At 36.0% G+C, this 17,355-nt stretch overlaps 1 protein-coding gene across 3 annotated transcripts in view; it reads left to right on the forward strand.

Moving 5' to 3' along the window:
• RUNX1T1 (RUNX1 translocation partner 1) overlaps window positions 1-17,355 on the forward strand; it is a 176,136-nt gene that overhangs the window by 117,925 nt on the left and 40,856 nt on the right. For all 3 annotated transcript variants that reach the window (XM_027856963.1, XM_027856964.1, XM_027856965.1), the window contains 2 exons: window positions 1,465-1,646; window positions 15,246-15,496. In XM_027856963.1, coding sequence (XP_027712764.1) covers window positions 1,465-1,646; window positions 15,246-15,496 — 433 coding nt within the window. The remainder of the gene's footprint in view (window positions 1-1,464; window positions 1,647-15,245; window positions 15,497-17,355) is intronic.

Raw genomic sequence — 17,355 nt, forward strand, 5'->3', positions numbered from 1 at the left:
ATTGACATACCATTGTCTTTAAGTGGGGACTGAGTGACCCTCTGTGGAAGAGTAGATTCTTCTTCAGATACAGGTTGGATGACATAAGTCTGACTTGTCTTCCAGCACTAAAATTCTGTAAAAATATTGAAATTTTATCTTTATGAATTTTTCACGTTTTAAAAAAAATCCTTTAACCAGGATAATGTTTGGACAGCTTTTTTTTTTTAACCTACACTAAAGAATTTTAGAACAAGTTTTGGGTGATTTCTTAGTAAGAACCACTATACTGGAATGGACCTGATGCAGAGGAGTCACTGATTGATTGATATATACACCTTTGCCTCAGTTTTCCCTGTCTGAAACAAAATTATAAACCAGGAGCAGTTCACCTAATGATTCTTCATTCTACCCCTTAGCTATGACTTTGATACAGTTTTGTGGTTTTTGTTTTTGTTTTTGTTTTTTTTTTTGCCTTAAGATAATAAAACTCTTTTGATTCTGGTTTCAACTAGTATAAAGAAACAGGATGGAAAACAGTCCCTGTCCTGAAAGAGAATACATTCTACTGAGGGAAAACGGCATGGAGGCAGATAAGCTGGAAGGATAGACCACTAGCAACTAGGAGGATTTGGAAAGACTTCCTGTAGGAGGTAGCCTTTGAGTTGAGCCTTGAAGGAAAGCTAATCCTCAGTTCATTATGTTTGAATGCTTTAGGGAGTATTCTTTGTGATCTCCTATTCCCATGGCTGAAATGCACTCCTCCCCCTTTACTTCTACCTTATAAAGTCTCTTTCTTCCTGTAAGATTCAATTCTAGCATCATCTTCTGTATGAAGCCTTTCCTGATTCTCCCCAACTAGTAGTACCCTACATCATTCTCTAAACTACCTTGTATTTCTTTGAATTTGTTCTCTTTATATTTATACTATATATATGTTTTTTAAATAAATATTTGGTGTATTTATCATTAGAATGTAAGCTATTTGAGCGTATGAATTGTTTCATTCTTTGTGTTTGTATCCCCAGTAGATAAAATAGTGTCTGGCACATAGTAGGTACTTAAAAGATTTTTTAAAAGATGGATTTATGTTTCCGATATGGCATAAGCACCTCATATGTCCACTCCTATCATGGCTTGTCATTAGTTGACCTGGGACTGTGCTGTAATCTTGAGTAACTTGAAAATCTTGTTCTACTTAGGCCTTTTTTTCTTATTCCGGTTCCCATCATGGATTTATATGTAATTCTGAGTCCTGATTTTTGGGAATAGAAGATGTAGTGGGTAGATGCGTCAGGTTATGTTTTCACACAGTCTTAGGCACAAGAGTTCATGCCTGGCATCTTGAAAACTTATGCTTAAAAGAGGAGGCAGTTTTCTTGAGCTCAGCCAGCTCAAGACATTGTCTGCAGTGGGATGCAGTTGGTTGGTCCCAGATGGAACAGCCTGGCCCATCTTTTTCTTCTTTCTGAAATGCTTTTGCAGGCCAACCTCCCCCTTCTACAACGGGAGCTTCTGCACTGCGCAAGACTGGCCAAACAGAACCCTGCCCAGTACCTCGCTCAACACGAACAGCTGCTCCTGGATGCCAACACCACCTCACCTGTTGATTCCTCAGAGCTGCTTCTCGATGTGAATGAAAATGGGAAGAGGCGAACTCCAGACAGGTGAGAGTGAGAGTAGCTGAGAGAAATCTACAGAAGGAGATGGCCTTTTCATGTTCTTGAAGGAGTCGCTTGTGGCCAGTGATGCTACTGTGGGTCATAGGATCATAGTATCATAGATACAGAGCTAGAAGGGTTCTAGGAAGACTAGCTGATTCTAAGGATCAAGGTTGCCTTGGACTCCTGATACCTGGAGTTTGGACAATGTCTTTGTTATTAAAGTTAAAAATACACGTATGAATCTTACTGTGTTATTCGCTAACATTGTAGGGGGTGAGTTACCATTAATCTAGGGGGGATAAGAAGCATTGGATGCAGAGTTAGTAGAAACTTGAATTTGAATCCCAGTTTAGGATGCTTATGAGCTCTGTGACCATGGGCAAGAGCCTTTAACTCATCTGCATCTAATTTTCTTCCTATTTAAAATTAGGAGAATAATATCTGTTATACCTTCCCAATGCAATTATTGTGAGGATCAGATGAGCAAAACCATATGAGGTACTTTGTAAACTTTAAAAAGTACTTTTAAAATTTCAACTATTGTGGCTAAATTGTCATTTTCTGCAACATTCCATCCTACTCACTTTTAAGAATCCTTTCCCTTTTAACTGTTCTGAGTTTCTATGTTTTTATATGTTTCTTTGTTTTTTCGAGTACTTCTAAGGCTAATTTTGACCCTTTTTCCTCCTTTTTTTTCTGAATGTCTCTTGTAGCAGCAAAAAATATAATTTTAACTCTTAGTCTCCGTGTTAGAAGGAAGATAGTGGTTGCCTTTCTTTGACCTAAGACATTGTTTCTCTTTTCTACTTGTCTTTACTGAATGGAAACAGGATGGATTAGAGGCACTTACAGAGTGTTGTGGTATTACTAGTGAGGCTTTTTCCCCCCCAAATCACTCAACATTTACTGATTGGAAATATATATATATATATATGTATTTAATCTATGCTTCTGCCGAACTGGACTATCTACTTTTTCCTGTACTTTTTCCTTTGTCTTGCCACCTCAATGCCTTTAATCATTTCCTTTTCTTCATCTATATCTGTTGAGATCCTGGCCATCCTTGAAAACCAAAATCAAACGTCCCCTTTTCCTTTAAGTCTTCCTAATTTCTCTCAAATGGTCTTCTTCTATTGCCCTCTCTTCAGGTTGTAATTTTCCATTGTAAAACCTTTGTACCTGTCTTATTTATCATATTTCATCTTCTGTTATTTATGCATGTGTTTTTATTCCACCCATCAAAACGAAAACTTCTTGAGGTGAAGGATTGTGTTTTGTGCATTCATGCATATTAGCATAAAGAGAATACAGTTGGTGAGAGAACTCTTCTGAAACACATGGAAGCTATTAAGGTTGGCAGGTGCTTGGTCACATAGAGACCTGTTAAAATTAACAACTTTGTTACTCATTTTTATCATACAATTATTATCAGCTCAGTCTTTGAAATTTTGATGCTATTTTTAAAATTATTACAAGTCTTTTCTGAGATTGACTTTTTCCTTTACTCATTTCTCAGTAGTTTTCTTTTTCTTTGTATCCCTAGCATTTAACCTAATGGATGGCTCATAAGTGCTTAATAAAGTCTTTTTTAATTGATTAAATATCAGAACACTTCCGACATATTGTGTACTTGACATTCTGAACCATCTTCAATTTCCCATCACCGATAATTTATTTCTGCAAATATTTTCTTGGTCACATTTAAGTATGCGATGAACCTTGTACCCTTTACCACTTTGACCACAGCTGTCCTCTATTCAAAAACATTTAGTGGCTTCTCATTGTTTATCCAATAAAGTATCAATCTTGAGGCTGGCATTCAAGATTCCAACATCTAAGTCAGACCTACCATTTCAGCCATTTTTCTTAAACTGTTTTTTATTTTTGCGTTTCACCCAAACTAGATTTAAGTCTGTCTTGCCCTGCTTATTTTCCTGTCCTCTCCCATATCCATGGGTGTGCTTTGAGTACATTTCCCCATATCTGAAATGTACTAACTCTACATCATATTTACATATTGAAAACCCTTTTTTCCTTTTAACACTCTACATAGATGCTACCTTCTTTTTTTATCTTTTATTTATTTATTTATTTATTTATTTATTTATTTATTTTTGGTTAGGTAATGGGGTTAAATGACTTGTCCAGGGTCACACAGCTAGTGTTTTTATATGTCTGAGGCCAGATTTGAACTCAGGTCCTCCTGAATCCAAGGCCAGTGCTCTATCCACTGCACCCCTTAGCTGCCCCCTAGATGCTACCTCCTTGAAGAAGACTTTTCTCCCCCACCCCATGATATGTATAAGTGATTCATTAGGTTGGTTAGTAGTATAGTACCTAGAGTGCTAGACTTTGAATCAGAAAATCCTGGGTTCAAATCCTGTCTCTGACACTAGCTCTGTGATGCTTGGCAATACATTTATACTTTCAAATACTTGCTTTTCTCATCTGGGAGGAGGGAGCATTGTACTAGATGATCTCTAAAGTCCCTTCCAATTCTAAATTTGTGGTCCCTTATTAGACTTTTCCCCATTGGAAGCTCTTTGAGAACAGTCTGTGTCGTGTAGATCTTTATATCTTTAGAATCTAGCAGTGTGTGCTGTAGGTGCTTAATAAAATGGAACATGTGAACATCCCTGGTGCTAATAACTAAGAGCAATATTTTCATGATATCAAAGTGAGGAAGCTAAACTATCTTAGGGACAGATTATCCCCAAATGTTACATATTCTAAAACCTAACAAGTCACATGCAGATAGTAGATTGAGGATGGCCACCATGGAATTTCAGAGTTGGATGGGACCTTAGAACCATTCAGTCCAACCTGAACACGAATTAAAATCCTCCCTATAACATATCCCAAAAGTGGCCATCTGGCCTGTTTTTGAAGACCTCTAATGAGGTTGACTATACTTCCTCCTAAAACAGTACATTTCTACTTTTTGATAGCTCTAATTGTTAGAATATATTTTTTCCTTATGTCATTTCAAAATCTTCTCTTTAATTTTGAACAATTATTCCAATTGGGCCCTTTGGCCTCAATCAGAAAAATAAATTAAATCCCTATTTCATGTATCTTCCCAGATACTTGATGCTGACAGCTATCATGACTTTTCCTGAGTCTTCTTTTCTCTAGGTTAAACATGTCCAGCTTCTGCTATTGGTCATCTGGGCCATGATCTTTAGGATACCCTGCATCTTGATCACTCTTCTCCAATTCCAAATATGGTCTAATTGTCTAACGGACAGAATCCATCAGGACTATTATCAGCCTAGTTTTGGATTCTACACTTTGCTTAATGCCACTGGTGATCACATTAGGGTTGTTTTGTTCTGGGGTGTTTTTTTTTGTTTGTTTTTGTTTTTTTGCATCTACTTCCTACTATTAATTGGATTCCTAACCCCCAGACCTTTTTCAAATAAACTCCTTTTGAAGCATGTCTCCTCTATCTTGTATTTGTTAAAACCATTTTGGGACTAACTGTGTGAGGTGTTTTTTTTTTTGTTTTTTGTTTTTACATTTGTCTCAATTAGATTTCTTCTTATTAGATTTGACTTACTGTTCTAATCTTTCAGAATCTTCTTGTATCCCAAGAGTTTTCCTGTGTGTTGCCTCTCTATCTCAATTTGTGGCTTCTCCTACTTTAATAAGTATGCCATCTGTGGCATTATTCAAATCATTGATAAAAATGTTGAACAGCCCAAAGCCAAGCACAGATCCTTGTTGCTCTCTCCTGGGGACTTCCATCCAAGTTGACATCAAATCATTAATGACTACTCTTTTGGTATGGTCATTAAACCAGTTCAGGAGCCACCTAGCAGTTCTATCATCTAGCTCACATCTAGAATACCTATTGGCATAGGTATTCTACTGTTCCATTGGGAAAGAGGATAATGTGTTTGACACAAGAAAGGTATAGATCCTGAGATGATGAGGCAATCAAAGTAAGTTTGAGTATTCTGTAATCAGAGGTCATTTCAGAGCAGACAACCGAAGTGCATCATAGTTTGGAATTCCCTCCCTGTTCTCCAATGATCATAAACATTTTCTATTGATACGTAACTTGGATTTAGGCTTTCTTCAGGATTTAGGCTTTCTTCATAATAAAATTTGCATTGGGAATCCCATGTAAAAGCTAGCTGTAATGCTGCAGTAGTGGGAAAATATATCTTCAATTTTATAAGAGTAACTAATTCTTCCCAGAATTATATTTTAATGAAAAATGATAGCTACTAGTATTTATGCATACAAAATTCTCCTATAGTTTGGGGAGAAGCTGACATCTCTGTTTTCCTCATACGTGAGTGGTCACCAAAGTTAAGGTTTACACAGTGATCTCTGGGCTGAACTCAGATCAATGTACTATAATTCTGAAATATGTATTATGAAGGCAGGATGCTAAATGAGTCTCGCTCTTCCTCCCATCCCCTCAGAGTTAGAAGGAGGGGTGATGAGAATGTGTTGTGTAAATACATTTGTATCTTATGGGAATTTGAGCAGATCCAAGAAAATATGGTCCTCGGCAGCATTTTTTTTTTTGCATATATTTTCTACATCTTGTTTGCATTTGCATTTTCCCTTTTGCTCATTATTTATCTGTACATCCAAATCTACAGTATGAAATTTTATAGAGTATAGAGGTGTCTGGCAGCAAAGCTTTTTTTTGTTTGTTTGTTTTATTTTTTGGGGGGGGGTTGGTTTTTGTTTTGTTTTACTGAATGTTTTGTTGGTGCATATGGTCTGACATGGATGAGCAGCCACGGTGAGATTTTGGAGTCTATTAAACTGGCTCATTAAAAAGATCAATCTGTTTCTGCAATAACACTGGGAGCCGTCAGTCACTGACAGAGGGAAGAAACTGACACCTGAGGAGGAGAAAACACATTTGGGTAATTTGTTCCTGACATGTCACGGACAAAAGTGCTCCCTTTATTTTTGTTTACAACTTCTGAGACTTCAATCCGGAGACTGCTGATTTAATCTATTAGTCAGTCTTCAGCTTTTGGGAAGGAAGTTTTGGCAAATTGAATCCACTTCTGTTTTTCTCCTTGCTTTAAATAGGAGAGTGACTGGTTATGTTTTATTTAACAATTAATGTTATTTACGGAGAAGTGAGTTCTCTAGGGCCATTGAGGAAAATGGTTTTCTCAGTGTGAAAAAGTGAGGTTTGATCTATTTCTATTTTTATTTCACACTGGAGAGGGGCTTCCTGAGCAGCTGTGTTGTTTGTAGAATACTATGTACCCCAAATTGGAAAAAAAAAAGAATTAAAAATTTTCACTTCCATGAACGTTTATTGAGGGCTTACTGTGTGCCAGACTGTGCTCAATATTGTAGGGATACATAGACAGGAATGAAATTACCTCCCTCTTTTTCTCAGGGAGTATAAAAATTAGTCTGGAACTTTAGTCTAAAATAATGGGAAAAAAAACCCAAGATATAAATGTAATTTCCATGTTTTCTAAACAGATGAAAGGTTGCTTTGCCATTCTAGTGTTGGAATCTGTTTTTGCCCTTAGAATCTGGAGAACATAAGCATTTACCTTTTTTTTTTATAATGAAGTGAAAAGTTCACAAGAGGTAAGGGTGAGAGGTTAAGAACACTCTTTTAAAACTACTCACTGAGATGACTCATGAAATGCATCATTTCACTTCCATAAAGATTGGGAAGTTGGGTGGAAGAGCAAGTATACCATGTCAAGTTTCTACAAGACTTTAGAGTATTGAAAAGTATTGAGGGTTTCCTTTTCTCCTCTCTTTCCCCCACCCCCACTTTTCTGGCAAGGGGTCAGAGGAGGAATACTAGCCCTATGGCAATAGTTGAAAACAAAGATCTTTTTACATACCCATCATTAAATACTTTATTGTTTACTTATGACTTCTTTGTTTCACTTCCTGTTTAGGAAATCATCCTGAATGTTCAATGACTTTGGAGAGAGGCATTTTTCTTTTATTGTACTTCAAATTACTTGAAATAAGCAATAATTCCTCCATTAAATATAATTTTTTCCATAAATGCACATTTTAAAATGCAACCTTTCCTTTTATTTCCTCTATTAAATATCAGTTTTAAAAATAAATGCACATCTTAAGGTACAGTCTTTCCTTCTAACACCTGAATACATTAATTTTATTACATAAACTGCAAATTTGGCATAATTTCATTAATCCTCTATAATAACTAAAAATGGTTCTATGATAGTACCCCTTTGGATTCCTAGGAACACAACCTAGAGAGAATCTCAAGGAATTTATTATAACCATCTCATTTTGCACAAGAGGCAACTGAGGCTCAGGGAAGTAAAAGTAAATTCTCTAGAGATATGGCTATTGTTACAGCCAGATTTGATTCTCTTCTCTAATTGAAATTTAGATATGCAAATAGTGTGACTAAATAGTAGAGGAAACATGATCAGTCAAGTTCAAATAGGAATGTTTAAATGTTTATCAATATTTTTGGGGAAAAGTTACAATACTAATTAAAATAGATAGCATTTTTCATTTTATATATGTTCTCTTATACATTCATCCATATTAACAGAATACCTGCTCATTACTACTCACTACTACAACTACGAGTAGTGCTATATTTATTAAAAGAACCATCTAAAACTATTTAGGAATAGAAAACCAACTGGGGATTGTCCAAATTTCTTGGATTACGGTTTGAAAGTGGAGGGAGGGAGGGAAACGACAAAGAATTTGGCTATTTGGAAGCAAATGTTTTTTGAATTAGTGGGATTTAGTATTCATAACAGTACTTCTTAAGCTGCCATTGGATTTTCTTTTTCATTTTTTGCAAATTAATGGTCTCTCTTTACTCTAGTTCAGAATAAGATAACTGAGCCAAGCTTTAGGCAAGAATTATAGGATCTATTGACTATGAAAATCATTATTACTAAAGCTGTGGTATCTGCTTAAGCTTTACATATTCTAAAATGAATTTGCTGAAATATGGGTTGATTCATGTAGTTTCACACACGTAATTTTTCACCTTGTAGTTTTAGAAAAAAAAGAATGGGCACATTACAGAAATTTTCTTTTTTCATATACATTTTTGGGTTCATAGGTTCAAAAATGAATATAGTGAAATAGTTATATATATAAAGTAATAGGATTTTAAAGGTCTTCATCCAACCTTAATTTAACTTAAAGGCTTTCATCTAGCCCCACCCTACCTTTCAATGAGGCAGCATGGTATAATGGAAGAAAAGCTAGATTTGAAGGCAAAGGATTTGGGTTCAAATCCCAGGTCTGTGACTGCCTTTCTGACTGTAACCAAATTACTTAAAATTTCTGGGTCTTCTTTCTTTATTTGTAAAATTTGAAGTTTGCACACCATGATCTTTTTCTCCACATTGCTTCCCCACCTACATGTCTGGTGCTTTCCCAGTGCTAGACTACTGTACTTTGGTTTATGGACTCCATCCTTTTGTGTAGTGTAGCTCTTTTCAACCTTTTAAAAACCTTGAGAGAACTAATAGAGATTGAGCCTGTGATGTCATTTACATGGGGAACTCAACAATGATATAACTACTGCCACTGTGGGTAGGCATCTTCCTGCAATGTATTGTCTTTAAGAGTTCCCTAAAGCAGAGCTATGAAACACTCTGAACCAGATCAAAATGTAATTGAGAAATAGTTACCTAAATAAAAATACAATAAAATAATATTTCTATGTGGTTTTCTAAGTCAATGTGCATCATTCAGGGCTCCTTAGGCACAATTTAATGGACCCCATTTCTGTTTGAGATATTAAGTGACTTGTCCACGGTCTGTCAGCCAGCATGTGTCAGAGGTAGCACTTAAACCCACATCCTTTTGACTGAATCCTCTGAGAGAGGAGGCAATGCCTTATTCATTTTTGTGTGCTCCACTGAGTAAATATTTGTTGAATGAAGGAATGAATAAAATCACTTTTAATAAGAAGTTACCACTTTATCTAAACCTTGATTATCAGAAGCCCAGTCTCTGTATATGTAATCTGGTGAAAAATTGTCCTGTGTCTCATACCATTATTTCAGCCTTCACATTCATATCTATACCATAGCATAAGTCCTAAATTACGTAGATAAATTATGCCAATATTTGTCTATAATATCCATCAAAAAACTGAAATTTTGTAGAAAACTCTTATTCAAGATCTCACTTCCCTGATAATTCTAGATAATGAAGAATTTTGGTGGATTATGTTTTTTAATGCAGTAGCTAGGTGATTCAATGATAGAGTTGCTAGTCTTGGAGTCAAGAAGACTCATCTTCATGAGATGAAATTTGGCCTCAGATACTAACTGTGTGACCCTGGGCAAGTCACTTAACCTTCTTTGCCTCAGTTTCCTAATCTGTAAAATGAACTGGAGAAGGTGATGGCAAACCACTCCAATGTCTCTGCCAAGAAAACCTCAGATCGGGTCGTGAGCGACTCAAAAACAACAGCAACAAATGTTTTCTTTCTTTCTTTTTTTTTTAATAGTGGGTATAATTGACCTTAATTCTTTTGATCCATTTTCACATAGTTCTTTTAACATAGTTTGCATAAAAGAAAAAAGGAAAGATTGCAAATTGCTGTATAATGTGGTCATTAATAGTAAAAATATAAGCTATAATTTACTTCTATATATAAATAAAGAACAGTATGGTGTTGAGGGGAAAAGGCAGTCAAACATTTTTGCTAGTGTGATCCTGGTACTACTGTGATCCTGGTAAAATTGATCTCTGCATCATAGGAAACTCTTAAGTCAATAAGTTACAGCAAAAAGTGTCTCTCTGTGTCAGAAGATTGAGGTTCCACGAGTAGCAATTCTTTCCGCTGATGAATAATTGCTTTCGAACTCCTTCCCCCTACAACAATGCATATATACATGCATACACACACAGACATAAACAAGTATTTATTAAGCATGTACTATGCCAGGCAGTAGTGATACAAAGGAAAAAAAAACATAATTTCTTATATCAAGGAACTTTTCTCTTTTGCCCTCCATATTTGTGTAGACAGACATATGCCTATATATTCACAGATATGTATGTTTTCAGTAGTTTTGCTACATATATATAGTTTAAAAAACTTATTTGCAGGAGTTTAGCTGTATCACCATTAAATTTCATAATATTAGATTTCACTGATAGTTGATTGAGATCTTGTTGAATATTAATTCTGTCATTCATTGTTTTAGCTAACAGAATTCTTGCCATCTGCAAATTTAAGTAACATTTTGAACTTCCTCTAAGTTATTTAAAACAAAACAAAACAAAAAAACAACTTTTAATAGAACAGCACTCTGCACATATCCCTATAATACAACACCTCCCATTAGGTTGATATCTATCTGTTATTTAGTTCTTCTGGAATGTGATCATTCAGCCAGTTCTAAACGTATACTGTTACTGGTTTAGAACTATACCGTGTTGTTATCCTACTCACATTTCATCCATGCATGTAACTTGAAAGACTATTAAAAGTTTTGCTGAGATTCTTTTGTATTTTCTCTGTGGCATTTCTCTAAGCTACATGTCTAGTAATACAATTTTAAAAGGAAATGAATTGTAGTTTTATTGTTCTTGTTTTAGAGATGAAGGAACTGAGGCACAGAGATAGCAATTGACTTGCTTAGGATCAAACAACCAATAAGTCTCAAATGTTCCAAAGCTCGAATTCTAGTTTTCTGACTCTGGTATTCTTTGCCCTCTGCCACACTGCTGGGCATCACAACCATTTCTCTGTCTAATGATTCATCCATCTTAATAATCCTTTCTAACCTTTGGTCAGAGATTATTATCAAGCCTTCTAAGTTTCAGAATCATCCTTATTTCCCTTTTTTGGAAATTGGCACACATTTTTGTTGGCTCCAGGACTTTAGCCCCTCAATAATAAAAATATTCCTCCTATCACTGTGTTTATCTAGTTTCTTAAGGTTTATAGAGCACCTTGTAGGTACTATATCATTTAAACCTTACCAGCAATCAACAGTCATATCACCAGATTCTCACATGACTCTGGATTATAACTTATATGGTTCAAGTGATTTAAATTCATTTAGGAAACATCTCATTTACCTGGAGTTTCATGAGTACCTTTTTAAACATTTCTATGACACTCTTCAGAAAAGAGAAAGGATTATTTTGTGTTCTAACTCATTGACTTGGTTACTTACATTATAGTATCTTAGGTCTTTGAAGAACTGGAAAAGAACAATTCAGAGTTGGTACCAATGTAATTGCAGAGAGTAGACTATATCAAAGGTGGCCTTCATATGTAGGTTAGATGACCATTTGTTGGGTATGTTATAGAAAGGATTCCTATTGAGGTGTGAGTTGTATTTGTAAATGGCCTCTGGGATTTTTTCCAACTCTGGGAATCTATGAGAAATGAGGAAAAACATATAAATCTGAAGGTGTCTTTTATTAAATACAACAAAAAAGAAAGAAAAAATCATTTTTTCCCAATCAGTGGTTTGTGCCAATGTGGAAGGTAGCGAGAAGAAAGGTGTCTCTTTCAGAAATGAAAATTTTATGCAACATATTAAAAAAAAACAAAACAAGAAGTGCCAATAAATCAGTCAAAGACGTGTAGCTTTGAAGAACGTTGGTCCCAAATCTTTGTTGGGATCAATGGTATTTCTGAGAATAGTGACTAAGATGAAAAAATGAGGTTGCTGGGACAGAATGAGAGAGTGCCTAGAAAGTCCATTGGAAAAAAACAATCTCAAAAGTCTATTGGAAAATGCAAATATTCTGACCATAAACCTTCAGCAGAAAATAAGCACTCTGAAGTATAGAGTGGTTGTGACTTGCCCAGGGTCATACAATTAGAAAGTGTCTAGGAGAGGATTGGAACCAAGCTCTTCCAGAGTCCAAGTACATTGTTCTTTCCGCTGCGTAAGACTTGGCCATTGGTTGTATATCAACATGAAAGGGGAGATAAGGAAATGGAAAGGAGAATGACTCTTAGTTATGAAACTGCATATTGGGAACATGGTAGTGTTAGAACAGGAAATATAGTCATTTAATTTTAGATGTTGTATTGAAATGCTGATAGGATATCCAAGAGGAAAGATCTAGATGGCAATTTGAAATAAGACTGGAGTTAAGATTGCTGTTTTGGCCATGAGGTACAAGAAGCAGTATGGTTGGATTTATAAAGAGTAGGCCTTGAAGCCAGGAAGATCTAGCTTCAAGCCCCACCTCTAACCCATATTGGTTTTTGGACCCTGAGTAAAGTCATAGCCTTTCTGTGCTCTAGGCAACTAAAAGGTGCTGACCTATATTGGTCGATAGTGTTTTCTCATCCAGAAACTGATTACACTAATGCAGTAACGGGTCTAATTTCTGTTCCTATTTTGGCTATTCAAAGATCTCTTTATTCCTTTACTTTTTGATTCTTTAGGAGCATTCTCAGTATTTTACTGAGTCCCTGATGTCAGCAATGGATTCTTCCTCCACTGGTGCCAATTGTAGCCTGTCTGTATGCCTTCTCATCTCCTGTGATTCATGTTTATGTCCTTCTGTCAGCTTTCCATAGAGCATCTTCCTGTTAACATTGGAGGATTTCCTCTGGTTCTGCTCTTTCAGGATTGCTAGATTAGAATTCATGCTATTTGTAGTTATGGTGTTTAGGACTAGAAAGATGTTATTAGTGTATTCATCCAGGTCCACCTGATCCTTTTATACAAATGAAGAAATTGAGGCCCAAAGAATTTAAGTAAATTTACTAAAGTCATAGAGGAACAGTTTTAGGATTGGCACCCACATCTGCTGGTTCCAGTTCTATGCCGTTCTTGAGGAAGTTTGAATACACTGTAACTGGCCCTTCAAGATGGCTTATTTAAGTACAGGCCTTCTTCAGCCGTACTTTCATTGGAATCATCAAGCCCAATAAGATTCTTGGAGAGACCAGTGTTTGGAGGAGAATGAGGTTGAAGGGGGAAGGGGATAGTTGATGGTGATGACCTAGGATCCTTTCCAAAGCAGCAACGCATTATGTGATCCTTTTGACACCTCTCATCCTCCATTCATCTTAGCATTTTGATCTAATTCCAAGAGGTTTCAAAAGTCTATCAAGGACTTTTTGCTATTAGGTTTCTAGCAAACAAACACAAAAAGAGTATAGCACATTTTGTACTAGTGTGCTAGTCTCTTCAGAGTTGTATCTGTCCTGAATGTTCCATGGTGTGACATTACTTTTGGGAAATAGATTCTTCAACTTGTCTAACTAGGCTGTGATATGACCAACTAACCAATAGAATCTGTTGTCTTTTGGGTGGCTCCATTAGCTTGTTATCTAAAGATCACCAGAAGGCATCCCCCACTACCTTTCTAGTCTTCTCGACTTTCTAGTCTTCCTCTCCACAACATACTCTGCAATCTGGTGACACCAGCCTTCTTATTCATGAAACAAAACAACACACTCCATTTCCCTATACCAAACATTTTGACTCGCTGTCCTCAGTCCACACTATTCTTTCCCTCCTTGTCTCTGCCTCTTGACTTGCCTGGCTTCTTTCAAGTTTCAGGTAAAATCTCATCTTCTACAAGAAGCCTTTCCTGACCCTCCTTAATGCTACTGCCTTCCCACTGTTGATTATCTCAGGCTTATCCTGTAGACAGCCTTATTTTTTTTTCATGTTGACTCTATCAGATTTTGAGGTACTTGAGATTATGGACTGCTTTTTACCTTTCTGCTTAGCAAAGTGTCTGGCACATAGGAGGCACTTAGCAAATGCTTGTTAACTGACCCATTGCTGATTTTGGTTGGTAACCAAGGAGTAGTGATTAAATATTAAAATTATCTTAGATTTACATAGTACTTTCCATTTTAAAGAAGATATCAAAAAAGGCATAAATGGAGGCAATTCAGTATAATAGAACCGTGGTGGTATGTAGGGAACTGAGCTATGGTTTCACCTAGGTTGTCTCAGTTTTGATACTAACTAGTAGTGTGATTTTGGGCAGATAAATTACTTTATCTCTCTAAGTCACAGTTTCTTCCTTGAGAAAGGAAGGTAGTTGGGGATGGTGGGTTGTATAGAAGACCTTTAAGGTTCATTCCATCTCTAAAATTCTAAATTTCTTGTTGCCTTTGTTGTGGTATGAGGTATGCAAACACTTCTTATTCTCTTTTTTGTATACTTAATTTGTCCTGTATATGAATTTATCCTTTTCGTGAAAGTCTGGCCCAAGTTTGGATTAAAAAAAAAAACTGGTATAGGTGTTGATAAGTTATCATCTGTTGTTTTTCAATGATAATTTGTCAAAGATCAAATCTATCCAGTACTCAAGGACCGGAAACTTACCTTTTGATTGAAAGTGTCATCCTTCAGAGGATAGTATGGATTGTCAATCTTTTGTTATCCTGAAAGTTAGCTTTAATGAGAAGTGAAATGGCCTCTAATGTCTTTGGTTCCTTGATCATTTTGGCCTCTTCCTAGATTTCATTGATGACCCATTCTTCTTCTAAAATTCTGAACTTAGAAAGATTCTAAACAGCAAAATGGCCTCCAACAGAATATGTCTAGGAGGACTCCAGTAGGAACGTATGTCTGAACAACACTGGTTGCCAAGTAAATTATGAAACAAACTTTCTTTTTGTTTTTCCATCTTCAGAACCAAAGAAAATGGCTTTGACAGAGAGCCTTTGCACTCAGAGCATCCAAGCAAGCGGCCATGCACTATTAGCCCAGGCCAGCGGTACAGTCCAAATAATGGCTTATCTTACCAGCCCAACGGCCTGCCTCACCCCACCCCACCGCCACCTCAGCATTATCGTTTGGATGATATGGCCATTGCCCACCACTACAGGGACTCCTACCGACACCCCAACCACAGGGACCTCAGGGACAGGAACAGACCTATGGGTAAGAATGGATGTCCTGACGTTTACAGGCTTTTATTTAAAAACCAAACAAACAAACAAAAAACTGTTTTCTGGTCTTATTTCAATTACTTAATGAATTGAAATTTTTTTCTCTTTTTTCATTGTCTCCCCATAGAGACTCATGTGCTATTCAGATGCCCTTTAGAAACTACCATGTTTGTATCTTTCTTAAATTCTTATATTCCTTCAGTACCTTTGAGTGTCAGCCAGTTAAGCATCTAATCCAAGGTTTCTAAACTTTTTTTTTGTCATAACATTCAAGTGAAGCCTTTGAACTCTTTCTCTGAATAATGTTTTAAAATAACTGAAGGAAATGCCACATTTCATTTAGAGAAGAATGAAAATAAAGTTCTAATTTTTTTTGCTACCCAGGTTCATGGACCCTCCCCTGAATCTGTGATCTCCAGGTTAAGAGCCGCTGATATAATCTAATAAAAATTTAATTTTGATCTCTACTGGGGGGAATGTTGTTTGGTTTTTTTGTACTATGGGAATTTTAAATAGAAATCCAAGAATATGTGCTCTTTACCCTTTAGATTTGAAAAGAAAAAAAAATTTTCTGTTTGTCTTAGTTTTTTATTACACAATTAAAAGCATTTTCAAAACCTGTACAATTAGCACAAGAAGAAAATTCTTATTAGTGTCCCAAGTTCCATAAAGTTTCATATTCCTAAAGCAGAGAATAGCATGTGATCCAGAGTTTGAGTGAATAGATGATAATAACACCAATAATAGCTCTTATATAATAGTACTTTAAGTTTTGCAAAGTGGTTTGCATATTTTACCTCATTTGATTCTTATAATAATCCTATTGTATAAGTTCCATATTATCCAATTTTGTAGATAAGGAAACAGATTTAGAGACATAGGTGACATTCCTAGGGTCATGCAGGTAGTAAGGTCCAAACCAAGATTTGAATTAGTGTCTTCCTTATTCCTGGGCCAGCACTCCATTGTACCACCTAGCTGCAAAATTTCACCTATCCAGAGATCTAGTGCCTTTGTGTATTTAGAAATGCCTGGGGTCTTTTGTAGTTCTGACTCAGAAATAAGGATATTTGGTGAGAAAAGTTTGTAGCATATTTATACATCTTCGTTTTGCCTTCCTTCATTCCTCTTTATGCTGCTGAAAATCAGAAGTCTTAGTAACCACCAAGAATGATGGTTACTAACATGTCTTCCAGCAGAATAATTGCCTGCTGTAGAGTTTGAGGGAAGATTATTAAGGTAAGTTTTAATGTGAAATGAGTACTTAAAAGATCCATGATTTCTGGATAGTCAACACAACTCTGTTCTGTTAAAAGGGTCAGGGTCAGTGTCAGCGTCAGCGTCAGTAGTATCTTGCTTTCAAAGTTAAGGGACATATACCTTTCTCTTAACAAATAATGAAGCTATTTTGTGGGAATGTACTTTGTGGGAGGAAGACTTTTGGGGTATATGTTGAGAAGTGTTTTTTTACTAAAACAAAATTTGTCAATTTACATTTTTAATGAACAAAATTCATGGTTTGAGTGGTGTGGGTACTTCATCATTTGCTGGGAAAAAGAAAAATTCATCTATAGTTTTTCAGGTGCTTTCATGAACTGCTGTAGTAAATAATTTTACTACATTACTAATTTACATGGCAGCCAAACTTGTAGAGAAATGCCTTTCAAAATTTAATTGTCTAACTAGTGACTGACACTTCTCTTGTCAAGTTTATACTTAAAGCCTTTTTAACTTGGTTAGAACGGAACGAAAAACTTGTATTTTCCTGGAATTGAATCACCTTTGAGAATCTAGTCATCTCTCTTCTATAGTAAACCATTAGAGCAGGGGTTTAGTGGATAATGAATGACT

The sequence above is a fragment of the Vombatus ursinus genome, unplaced genomic scaffold, assembly GCF_900497805.2.
Source record: "Vombatus ursinus unplaced genomic scaffold, bare-nosed wombat genome assembly UNPS02011767.1, whole genome shotgun sequence".
NCBI lineage: Eukaryota > Metazoa > Chordata > Mammalia > Diprotodontia > Vombatidae > Vombatus > Vombatus ursinus.